Source organism: Ovis aries, chromosome 2, assembly GCF_016772045.2.
Source record: "Ovis aries strain OAR_USU_Benz2616 breed Rambouillet chromosome 2, ARS-UI_Ramb_v3.0, whole genome shotgun sequence".
NCBI classification, from domain to species: domain Eukaryota; kingdom Metazoa; phylum Chordata; class Mammalia; order Artiodactyla; family Bovidae; genus Ovis; species Ovis aries.
Genome location: NC_056055.1, coordinates 3015909 through 3029233, shown reverse-complemented (window position 1 = coordinate 3029233; position 13325 = coordinate 3015909). Strand labels below are relative to the sequence as shown.

The window sequence follows — 13325 nt, the reverse complement described above, 5'->3', positions numbered from 1 at the left end:
ACTGAAGCAACTTAGCAGCAGCAGCAGCTCTATACACAGGGAACTAGGTTTCATATCTTGTAATAACCTATGTTGAAAAAGAATCTCAAAAAGAATAATATATAGGGACTTCCATAGTGGCTCAGCGGTTAAGAATCTGCCTGCCAATGTAGGGGTAATGGGTTCAACTCCTGGTCTGGGAAGACCCCATACGGCTCAGAGCTACTAAGCCCAAGGGCCACCACTGCCGAGCCTGCACTCCAGAGCCTGCCAGCTGGGATGAGAGAAGCCCCCGCTCGCCACAGCTAGAGGAAGCCCTCAAACAGCAACAGAGACCCAGTGCCGGCAAAAAATAAAAATAAATAAAAATCTTAAAGGCCATGTACATACACGGCACGCATGCAGGCAGGCACACGCAGAGCTGAGTCCCTGCGCTGGACACCTGAAACCAGCCCACAGGGCACATTTAGGACACGCTAACGTTTTCAAAAGTTAAAACACAGACTGCGCCTGATTATGGGTTACTGTGCATCTTAATATCCCATTAAACTCGGTCAATGTCAAGGAACAGTAAGGCACTCAGAACCACACATTAGGCTCCGGGATCCAGTTACCGTGCCTGCCCACGGTCACTCAAGAGAAGACACGAGCGAAGAGAGGAACCCAGGCCTCCAGACGCCTGGCCCAGTACGAAGGCCAAGTCCACACCGACACTCTTGTTCAAGAAACGGCAATTTCAGGAGTGCTCAGAGCGAAGAAAGAGCTCCCAGGGCTCGGCAACGGCGCCCTCCAAGACCAGGGCTGACAGAGTGGACACGCAGTGCCACGGCCGGAACTGGAGCCAACACACGGAAACCACTTTTCCACCAGTTACAAAACAGCCCCTGGTGCGTGCATCCGAGCACCCCAGCCCCTCCCCAAGACCCAGCAGCTGTGGGGTTAGTGCCTGGCCCAAGAGCAGGCCTCCAGCAGCCCACTCCAGCCCGAGCACCCAAGTCTGTTCTGATGGCGTGCCCAGGCCACACCAGCTGTTATTCTAAGAATCATCCTTCACAAAAACCACAAGTCACGATCATTCACCAGAGAACGAGTTTGTGTAAGAATTCCTTGTTTTCTGAATGCCTGAACTCAATCAAAGGCAAGCTTAAAAAAAAAAGCCTGGCCTCAATAAACTCCTTTCCTTTCCCATCTCTGGGTGCCTCGCTGCATTACAGGCAAGCTTCGGGTCAGAACACTCTTACGCATCTCTAGAAACCCGTACCATCAGTCATTCACTCAACAAACATCCAAGCCAGGCACGGGGCAGGCGCTGGGATTCAGACACGGACGCCGTTCCCTTCCCCTGGGGGCCCCGCCGGGGTGCTCGGGTCCCGAGGGAGGGGACACTCAGCGGCAGCCCAAGAGTGTGCAGGAGCCGCCAGGTCAGCAGGGAAGGACCAGGCATCCCAGGCTGACGAGGCAGCCCACACAGGGCACGGGGCGGGGCAGACACGCCTCCACACATCCGCAGGAGGTGAGCTGTTGTCAGAGAAGGAGAACGGAAAGCTGGCCGGGGGCCAGATTAGGAAGGGCCTGCTGCGCCACTGTTTGTGCTCACGCCAACGGGAAAATGTTCTTACTCGAGATTACACAGTTCTTCAGAGGTGGACCCTAGGAGGCAAATACGAGGCTTGTCTTTTAACGAGCTGTGGTTTCCAGGTTTCCTGCACAGCGCAAATACTAACACTTGGCTGAAGGATACCAGTCTGCAAGGACGAAGACACAGAAGCCCTCCTCCTACCTGCTGGCAGCTCAACTATCAGCAAGGAGGCCTGGGAGGATCTTCAGATCAGAAGAGCCAAGAACTATGTGTCAGGAAAGAACACGAATTTGCATGTGAATGTCCAGGTTCAAGCGGGCTCACCTCTGAGAAGCCGCCTTTGCCGCCTGGCGGCTGGGAAGAGCACTCTTCTGCTACTGCGCCTTCACTCCTGAACTCGGGGTCCTCCGCCGTCCCTGAGGCACAGCTCCGCTGCTCTGCTTCCAAGTCTCTTTCAGTGAATTTCTAAGCAAACAAACAAATCGTGCGAGTTTTCATAGAGGAAAAAAATACTAAGAGATGGTCCCAAACTCTTTAAGGGAAGACTTACTCTTTTCACAATACCCAGATATCCTCTAAATAATTTCCGTCAGCCGCCAGCTTCAGGCAATTACAAATCCATTCATGCACCGTTACAACCGAGAGAGCAGCACCCAGCCTGGTGTCGACAAGGACGGTGGCAGTCACTGCAAACGTCCCCTCTGGCCAGCACCGGGGTGCCCCCCGGAGGGTACGGGAGACAAAGCCACACACGTGCCGTCCACAGCCCAGCCTTACACAGTGACGTCTGCGATCACGTTCAACTGTTTGCTTTTCTTAGAATTAGCAGCCATGGCTTTGTTCTGTTCACCTAGATCACAAGACTAAACTGTGTATTGCCATTTAGTGTTATCTCTGAACTTATACATTCTTCTGGATGGAGTCGAAAGCGTCTCTGGTCATGGCCTCCACAGAGCAAAACTCCCATGCACTGCTGGTGACCACAAGGCCACCTAGCCGCCCAGCATCCCAGCCACATCTCCTGCCAACAAAGGGAGCCTGACCACCCGCTGAGCCCTTCTCGATTCTGTGGATCAATCAGCTTCTTCCTGCTTGGCTTTCCAGCCCCAAAACATGAAGCAGAGGGGAAGAAGTTGTGGGAAAATGCCAAGAAACTTTTTGGCAAACCAACAGTTACCATTTGCACATCCTCTTCCCCAGACAGCAACCTTCCCGCCTGGGCTGCTCTCCACCACTCCCATGCTTCCGGTCCTGGGCACTTCGACCTTCTCACCCCTTCACTGACAGCAGTGAGGCTTCAGGAGGAAGCAGTGGTGAACACCATGTTCCCTCCGGCACGGTTGCCCGTAATTCTGAGCTGAATCAAAAGTTCCCTGTGCCATCAAATGAGAAGGATACCCCAAGACAGAAAGGAGCAGACAGAGAAGTACAGTGGAGAGGGAGAGCAAGGCAATGGAAACCCAGGACCGCAAGAGATGCAGGCGGGCGCCAGAGCAAAGCAGGCCGGCCCGAGGCAGGCCTTGCGGAAAAGCTCAGCCAAGTTTGCCTGCAGGAACTTACAGAAAAACCCAAATGAATTGTTAATACTAAGCCCCTTCTCTTCCTGGACCTTTTGTTTTTTCCAAACTTACGGAGGCTGGGGTCCAAATGGCATAAAGAAAGCTCCAAAGTGCTCTGATAGATAGCAGTGAAGACCACCCTCTTTTTCTGCCAGACTCACCTTTTCATAAGCATCCTTGAAAAAGAGTTTTTAGAGAACAGTAACAACAACAAAGAAAACCTATGCTGAAATAAGAATATGTAAATACAAAAAGGAAAGCGTGGTACCTGAAGCAACAAGTCCTTCTGAGCGGCGCTTTCTCTGAGACTTCTGATCACTTGCTCTTGACTCTGCAATTTTTTATTGCTTTCACTCAACAGACTCTTGTAACAATTCTCCACTGCTTTCTCTCTTTCACTCACTTCACTGCGTAATTTCTCAACTTCATTTCTAAGGTCCTACCGGAAGAAAAAGAAAAAATGGAAGTTGCTTGACAAGTCTCAAGGTAACAATCTTTCCCCTGTTTACCTTATTGCTGTAAGAAAGCAAGCCAAATAGATATGATTAACAAACATGAGCCTCCTCCTTATTTAAGGTCTTGGGAAAACCAACTTTAAAAATAATCTGAAATTTTGGGGAAAGCTTCCGGTACATGCATTTATCACAAAATTATTTACAATACTGAAACAGCTGGGAAGAAACTAAATGTCTGCCAACACAGAAATATAACAAGCATGCGGCAGTACGGGGACATAAACATTTCCATATGCAAAGGAGATAGCCAGGAGGATTTGCTGTACGATGCAGGGAACCCAGAGCTGTGCTCGGTGACCACCTAGCGGGGTGGGATGGGGAGGCAGATGGGAGGGCGGTTCAAGAGGGGGAGGAGATATGCACAGCTATGGCTGACTCATGTTGATGTGTGACAGAAACTGTCACAGCACTGTAAACTAACTATCCTCCAATTAAAAACCATTTTTAAAAAAAGCACATAGTATAAAATCATCACAATTAAGAGTAAAAACAGAGCAGGATACTACGTAATATGACGCTGAGTGTCTTCCAACTGCTTACGTACAATATTAAGGCTCTGAGGAAACACATCAAAATAATAACAGGATCCCGAAGTAGAAGGATTATGAGTGACTTTGCACTGATACTGATCTTTCTGAGCTTCTTCAAGGCTCTAAGTCTGTATCACTTTCACAGTCATAAAAATAAACTGTCTTAAATGACATTTACAACACACGGAAAATGCTCAAGTTATAATGGTAAGGAAAACACAGAAATCAAACAGTACACAGTGTGAATTTCAACGATCTCAAAACAGGCACTGTCTGTAATACCGAAGCGCAATGGCAAGAGGCTGGAGGCGCCGCAAACGTCTACAGCAGAGGGGTCCACGCTTACGCCTGCTCGCGGATGAGCACTCAGAAGCCACAAAGGAGCAGGGATGAGGACTGTATCCATTTCCCGCCCTCGAGGGATCTTTCAAACATACTGCTCAGGACGGTGTGCGGGGCGGAGGGCGGTGCGGACCCCAAGAGAAAAAGCAGTACGCACAGCACCCGGCCACTTAGTTCATCACAAGGAATGGCTGCCTGCAAGGAAAAGGAGAGAGCAAGACAGAGGAAAGAGCAGATTCATTTTACAGATGTGACGGTGCAAGCGTTTAAATGTTTAGGTAAGTATTTTAAAATCAAATGAGAAGCTCCTAAAGCTGAAAGCACAAGACACAGGAGAAGTTAACTGTGCAGCAAGCTGACTGGCGAACCAGACAGAGAGGAGTGACTCCAATAACGAAAAAGTCGAGTAATCGCTACACCCCTAGCGGGATCTTTCTCCAACGACAAAGGAACTGCTGCAGAAACCCTCGACCGCTTTCAGTAATCATGCGGCAGGAAGTGATATCTGTATTGTTATTCTGAAACTGCGTGTGTATAAATGCGTGCATGCTTATTAAATAAGTAATCACTACGATCATAAGAACCAAGCCTCAGAAAACAAAAATAGAAAATGTTAAAACCTGTAATTCTAAATTTGAACTGGAAATATGAATAGGAACTTACATTCTATCATTTCTTTCCTTTCACTTAGAAAACCTGGAATCAATACCCTCCCTAGCATGCAGGCTACAGTCGCGAAATACCATCGTTCACCGAAAACAAAAACAAAAACACTTCCATCATCCTTTAAAACAGTGGTTCTCAGAGTGTAGTCCCTAGAACAGCGTTATCAGCACCACCAATCACTGGGCCCCAACTCACATCTGTTACATCAGAAACTCTAGAAACAGGGAGGACCCATCAATCTGTTTCAATAAGCCCCCCGTGGATGTGTGTTCAGTTGCCAAGTCGCATCTGACTCTTTGCGACCCCATGGGCTGTGGCCCCCCAGCTCCTCAGTCCATGGGGATTCTCCAGGCAAGAACACTGGAGTGGGCTGCCATTTCCTTCTCCAGGGGAGCTTCCCAACCCAGGGATTGAAGCCACATCTCCTGGGTCTCCCGCACTGGTAGGCAGACTCTTGACCATGAGCCACCTGGCAGCCCTTAGTAAGCCCTCCAGGTGACTCCAAATCACAGGAGAGTGTGCCTTATAGAAAGGGATGATCCCAGACCTGGGGCGGGAATATATAATATGAGCTCAGACACCTCATCATGCCACAAAGAAAGACTCTATCAGAGACTCCATGTTCACGTCCAAAGAACTCAGGAATCAACTTGAATAAGCTTTTTCATTGTCAAAAGATAGGACAATTAGGACGTCAAAGATAATGACAATGAACTAATATAGGTCAAAAAAAATTTTTTTTAATCCATGAGTTCATAATGATTGAATAAAACAAAAACCTTTGGTCACTATGATAGGCAGACTAATGGCCCCCAAAGATGTTCACACCCTAATCCCCAGAATCTCTGACTATGCTGATTACATGGCAAAAAGTTGCCAATGGAACTGAGGTTGCTAATCAGCTGACCTTGAAACAGACAGATTATTCAGGTGCCCCCAACATAATCACAAAGATCCTTAAAAGTGAGAGAGGGAAGCACAAAAAAGATCCCATCAGCCGGCTCTGGCTTTGAAGATGGATGGGAGTCACGCTTCGAGAAATGCAGACAGCCTCTGGAAGCGGGAAAAGACAAGGAGATGGATTTCCTCCTAAAGCCTTCAGGAAGAACACAGCCCTGCCACGGTGAGACCCACTCCAGACTTCTGACTTCCAGAACCACAGGAGAAGTTTGTGCTGCGAGGCAGCCACGTCTGTGGTGATTTGTCACAGCAGCAGTAAGAAACTAACGCAGTCACCTTTGGAAGATTTCAGGGAACTCCTATTTCATCTTTTCTGTATGAACTACACCCCAGAGTAACTGAACAGATATGAAAAACAAGTTTTTCTTAATATTAAGTATATAGCTATTATATAAACAGATTGATTAGATTAAGTTATCATCATTTTGCTATTATCAATGGCTAGTAGCATATTAAAAAGCAGAGACATTACTTTGCCAACAAAGGTCCATCTAGTCAAGGCTATGGTTTTTCCTGTGGTCATGTATGGATGTGAGAGTTGGACTATAAAGAAAGCTTAGCGCCGAAGAATTGATGCTTTTGAACTGTGGTGTTGGAGAAGACTCTTGAGAGTCCCTTGGACTGCAAGAAGATCCAACCAGTCCATCCTAAAGGAGATCAGTCCTGGGTGTTCTTTGGAAGGACTGATGCTAAAGCTGAAATTCCAATACTTTGGCCACTTCATGCAAAGAGTTGACTCACTGGAAAAGACCTTCATGCTGGGAGGGATTGGGGGCAGGAGGAGAAGGGGACGACAGAGGATGAGATGGTTGGATGGCATCACCAGTTTGATGGACAAGAGTCCGAGTGAACTCCGGGAGTTTGGTGACAGACAAGGAGGCCTGGAGTGCTGCAATTCATGGGGTTGAAAGAGTCAGACACGACTGAGCGACTGAACTGACTGAGTAAATCATAAAAACAGGGACTATCAGACACTACATACCTGCTGTTAGACCACCTATGATGTGATCTTGCCAGAAGTTAAACCTGGTCATGCACCTTATCTAACTAGCAATTTACTCGAAATAAAGTCAGCAGAGAAACAAGTTGAATGACCTTACAGAAATACAATCAACAAAATCTAAAATGTGGAAATAAAGGACAAATGACCCAACTTATTCAACAAATAAATTAGAAAGGAAAAAAGAAGGAGAGAGAGCTTGTAGAATAAGGAAGAACTAGGAACGTTAGGGAGGCCAGCGTGAGCTCACAAACTCATACTGATTCTACAGATTCTGAGCTCACTCAAACTTTCCTTCCTTCCTTCACATACACACTCGATCACACACAGAGCTGGCCACGGAAGTAAAGACGGGTGTATATACGTGTGCATATATTCTGTATGGGTGAGTGCTAAGTCACTTCAGTCACGTCCGACTCTTTGTGACCCCATGGACTTTTGTATGAATAGAAGTAAATACAGGTAAGTATATGCCTGTATATATTTTGATGCATATGTAAAAATATGTAAACACACATTTCAAACTGTCTATTGCCAAGGCCTAGTATTAATGATGTGGAGAAGGTGATGGCACCCCACTCCAGTACTCTTGCCTGGAAAATCCCATGGACAGAGGAGCCTGGAAGGCTGCAGTCCATGGGGTCACGAAGAGTCGGACACGACTGAGCGACTTCACTTTCACTTTTCACTTTCATGCACTGGAGGAGGAAATGGCAACCCACTCCAGTGTTCTTGCCTGGAGAACCCCAGGGACGGGGGAGGCTGGTGGGCTGCCGCCTACGGGGTCGCACAGAGTCGGACACGACTGAAGGGACTCAGCAGCAGCAGCAGTAATGATGACACCCGTCATTCAGACCTTGGCCCCTAAATGCCATTCTCCAATAAAGGAAACCAGGGATCCTTTAAGAAATGGTTGATTCCAGAACTGGATGAGGGAAAACACAAGAGTCCAGGACATCCTGCGACCCTAACAAGTATGGAAGTGCTCAGGAAATGTTAAAGACACAGGAATCAATCTGGAGGAGTTCCCCAAAGCCAAATCTGAGTCAATCTGAACAAGAAAAGAAATCATAATAATGGCTTAACAACCTATAGAATGAAACAAATATCCATGAGTTCATACGGGTATAAACAGCTGAGTAATAAAAAACTGCAGAAGGGACAGCCTTTCTCACAGGAGAGCTACACCTCTCAAGTGCAGAGAGAATGATGGAGAATCACCACTGAGCAGACAGCAGGGTAGGGACTGCTGTGGGTATGAACCATCAGTGAGATTCTTTAAAGTATGATGAAAAACAAGACCCTTACATAGTCTCAAAGTATTTCCCCCCAAAATACTATCACAGGTGGAGAAGAGTAACTGGACCGTGGAGAATCCAGGAGACCCCCGCCTTAACCAAGGGACCAGCGCCAACTTCCCCAGAACAAACTGGCACTATGCACCCAGCTTGTCTGTGCTATCCTTACCAACAATGTGTAACCCCAGTCTGTTCACGACAGAGATATCAGACAAGCCCAAACTGAAGGACAGTAGCGAAATAACTCAACAGTACTCCTCACGGGAGTCAAGGTCACAAAGGACGACTGCTGAGCAACTGTCCTAGATTAGGTGAGACGAGGGAGACATCACGATTAAGGGCAACGTGGATCCTGGACCAGAAAGGGGGTGTCAATGGGAGAACTGGCAACATTCAAATGCAGGCTGCACACAACGGGGGCGTATCAGTGTCTATTTCCTGGTTCTGCTGAGTGTCCTACCATCATGTAGAACATGAGCACTGGGGAAGCAGAACAAGGGTATACAGGAACTCTGCAATCAATACTGTTTCAACTCTGCCCTCTGCATCTAAAATTATTCCAAAATAAAACCTTTTAAAAGGAGACTTATCAATCAATCAGTGCAATATCTTGATCATGATTTGAACAAACTGTTTAAAACAATTTGTAAATTAGGGAAATCTGAACATTAACTGGCTATTTGATAATACTAAGAACCTTTTTGAAATGAAAATATTTTGGGTTTTTAAAAAACAAACATACTGAAAATCTGATGAAATAATATGCCTGCGAATTGCTTAAAATGCTTCAGTATTGAAAGAGGGAGATGCGAGGAAGGCATAGATAAAGGAAGGCTGGCTAAGAGTTTATGAGTGCTGAGGTGGGTGACAAGCACCAGAGGGTCAGTGTACTGTTCTCTCTCCTTTTCTGTGTATTTGAGTTTTTCTTTAATAAGTACCTTTTTTAAAGCAATGATTAAAAATCCAAAAGACATACCAAAATGCATGATTACAGATGATTTTAAAATTATTTTTTCTCAATTTTAAAAATGTTTCATACTAAGTATAGACTACATTCATAATGGGGGATAAACATTTTTAAAGTAACATTTTTTAAAAACAGAAACCACTTTAAAAATTAAATGTTGATTTTTTTTTTCCTTAGGCAAACAGATGATAAGGTTGTCCTGTACCTTTAATCCAAAACAAGCAGGCCAAGAACCTATCATGAATTATAAATGTAAAGAGAAATTCAACTCTAGAGAAAGAAGATTTCTATTGCAGAAATAATACTAAAGCAACAGTAACAGAATTCTAAAGTTAAAGAATAAAAACTCCCCCACATTACAGTCGTGCCAACAAATTAAACCATTTTCCCACTGCAGACATTTCTGGAGTCACAATTTTTAGACAATTTTAACTTTGGTTTGGCTTTTTTTCCCCATTTTTCTTTAATCCACTACACCACAACCTACAAACAGCACACGTAGATTCATGAAGAAAAAAAAAAATCTTAAAAATTTAAACATTTAACAGTATATGTCCAGTGAATATTTTTTTAAAAAAATACAAACAAGAGCAAGGTCCACAGCATGTGGCACCTGAGCTTACAACTTGACTCTCAACCTCTGAATCCAGGGGAAAAGCAAGATGAGGTCACTGGGAGTGGAAGGGAGGCTCAAGAGGGAAAGGACATATGTACACGTATAGCTGATTCACGTTGTGCCGCAGAAACCAACCCAACATTGTAGAGCAGGCATCCACCAACTAACACTCTAAAAAAAAAGGATCACCCACAGAGCGCACACACACACACACTTACACGCTCACACACACACTTACACGCTCTCACACACACACGCTCGCACACACACTTACACGCTCACACACACTTACACACTCACACGCTCACACACACACTTACACGCTCACAGACACACTTACACGCTCACAGACATCAGAAAGGCCACCAGGACAAGGTCCGTGGGTCTCACTGCTGCTACCAGGGCACGGGCAGATGGCGATGTTTCGTGATCACCTGCCTTCCTGAGTGCTCAGCGAGCTGCCCCAATCAGGGTGAGAACGTGCACCGGAGCCGGGGGGTCGGGGGGGGGGCCCTGGCCGGTGGGCAGGAGAGTGAGGGGGCCCCGGAACTGCCCACGTCCGGGACCAGCCACACCTGGTTCCACTGGTAAGAAAAGCTACTGTGCGTTGAGTCCCAGGAACCCACGTGACCTGCACAACCCACGCTGGCCTCCACGCTCTGTCCCGCCTGCAGCCCCGTTACCTCTCTGGCCTCCCCTCCTCCTGTTCCCCCCTTACTCTTCTGTCCGGGCAACCCGAGCTTTCTTGCCGCCTCTCTTACACACCACCTAAATTCCCAGCCCAAGGCTCATCTGCTTGCACCTCTCTCTGGAAAATCCCTCGAGGCTGCTCCCCCACTTCCATCGAATCTGAGCTCAAATGTCACTTCTGATCCAGTGTTCCCAGCCCATCCTGACTAAAAGGACCCCCACGAGCCCCACCACAGCCTCACTCCCCAAATCCCTTCCCTCTCCAGTCTTCCTCGTAGCATCTGCTCACCTGGCGTTTAATTATGTGTATGTTTTGGTCACAGTCTCCTGCGCCAGAATGTAAGCTCCACGAGGGCAGGAGTTTCTGCATATTGTTTCCTGTTGTATCTCCAGCACCTAGAACGGCACCGGGCACACAGTCGGCACTCGTGGCAGATTGAAGATAGCCGTAAATTCTTTGACCTCTGTCTTACCGCTCGCACGGTGCTGAACCCAGGGCAGGTAAGGCACGGCTGGGAAAGCTGGAAGGAGCCACAGGGGCTGCAGACATGTTCATTCTCTCCAGGCAGCAGCAGCAGCCAGGAGCCCTCAAAGACGACGGACACACTAGGGCAGGACAAAGGCGGCCTGTGGCCAAGTGGGCGCGCAGGCGCAGTGCTACCAAGGCCAGCAACACCGTTGTTTGCAAAACACAAGAGGCCGTGAGACAGTGGGGCAGCAGAGGCTGACTGGTGCCGTGCCGTCGGTTAATTTCTCCACACCTGCCCCCCGAAGGATGCCCAGTCTCTCTCTGTCACCTCCTGTGAAGTCTGGGCCGCGGGGTGACCACCACAACCAAAGGAATACGGCAGAAGTGGCACTAAGCCAGCTTCTGGGTCCAGGCTCTAAGAAGCCAGCAGCTTCCAACCCACACCTCTCGGAGTCATGAATCACCACCCAAAACGCGGGACCGCCTTGATGCTGCCATGCTGCTGTGGCCACACCCAAGTGCTCCAGTTGACAATTCCAGCCGCGTCAGCTTTCCAGCCATCCTCCAGAACAGCAGCAGAGTTGTGAGGGAGGCATTAGGGACCCTCCAGGCCAGCCCACCCACCAGCTAGACGCCGCGAGGGACCTGGGCCGTGGAGAGTAGAAATCACCCAGCTAAGCCCCACCTAAACCCTTAACCCACAAAACCATGAAATATAATCAAATGATAACGTCTTAAGACACCAAGTTTAGGGACAATTTGTTACGGAGCAACAGATAACCAAAACAGTGCTCAATAAGTTTCTGTTGGATGACTAAATAAATGAATGAAGCAGATGGGATTCTTCCCATTTTATTTAATGAGCAAACTGGTCCAGATAATTAAAGCAATTCACTCAAGACCACAGTCACTGACGGACAGCAGCTATCTGACTCCAAGCCTGTCAGTTCACTTACACACAAAGATGAGGGTTTGGATTTCTTCGGTATCAGCACTAATGCAATGGTTCCAACCCACTCAAATGGTCATCTGACATTTGCTTTTAAACAAAACTCCCCCTGAAAATTACTGAGAAAGGGACCATAAAACCTTCCGTTAAGCCACTGAGGTAGGTACATCTTTAAATTCACAATAAACCTGCCTGCCATCCTAGAAAGATCCTGTCTAGTTTTTCATTCTAAAATATGTATGTGTTATGGCTAGGTGGAAAGAACACGCTGCTCACGTGCATAGCAATCACAGGTCCACTTACACCGTTTGAGATTCAGCTCCCTGCTTATAAAACACTTATCAGACCTGTGTTTGGATGTCCGGTCACACTTCTGTGCATGTGTTCGGCGACCATTTATTCCACTCTCTAGTTCTTTTTTTTAAATTCAGCTGCCTAGGTTAACAACTTCTTACCTGTTTTAAGTGATGAAAGCTACTAAAGCTGTTGCTTTTCCTCCTCAACAGAGCTGACCACACGAAAATGACCTACCTATTCCCGGATCCCACAAAGGGCACAGAGTTTTGTCACGCCTCCAGATTGGGGGGTTCTTAACCTGAGTGCCACTGAAGGGCCCCTGCGAGTCCACAGAAACGTGCGCATTTGTAAGTTTTGGGGGTACATCACCCCCAGCATGTATCAGGAGCTCAAGAAAAGTCAGAGTATCAATGAGCACAAACTATTTATCTCATAAGCGTTGGTAACAGAACTACTATTTACCAAGGCCAAGGCACTTATTTCTCCTTAAAACATCTCTAACCCATAAGACTGCCTACAGGGTAAGTATTATTAGCCCTGTGTTTACAAAGAGGAAACTAGGGCTTGTGGAGGTTGACAGATTTTCACAGAGCTTTATAACAAGGAAGTTGAGGTGCTGAAATTCAAACCCAAGTCAGTTTGACTCCAAACTCTGTGCTCTTCCAACTCAACCGTGCTAAAGAAAGCAGAAAGCCAAAGAAAGTGGAAAACTGCCCTGTGACACGGGCCCCCCCACAGGCAGCAATCCACCCCCTGGGGCTGATGTTATAGCTTCTCAAGGACTCAGGGGGGATGGAATAAACCAGCCTCAGACACGGCTGCCCCCTGCCCCTTAGTAATGAACGAGGCAGGACCAAGGATCCTGGACCTCATATGAAGAGCAGTCGGAGAAGGCTCGAAGTCAAACGA

The 13325-nt window shown here is 47.2% G+C and overlaps 1 protein-coding gene across 23 annotated transcripts in view; it reads right to left on the bottom strand.

The window, feature by feature from the left end:
- The window catches only part of CDK5RAP2 (CDK5 regulatory subunit associated protein 2), a 181388-nt gene that overhangs the window by 91366 nt on the left and 76697 nt on the right, over nt 1-13325 (bottom strand). For all 23 annotated transcript variants that reach the window (XM_027964063.2, XM_027964061.2, XM_042242791.1 and 20 more), the window contains 2 exons: nt 3386-3556; nt 1883-2023 (listed from right to left, as the gene is read on the bottom strand). In XM_027964063.2, coding sequence (XP_027819864.1) covers nt 1883-2023; nt 3386-3556 — 312 coding nt within the window. The remainder of the gene's footprint in view (nt 1-1882; nt 2024-3385; nt 3557-13325) is intronic.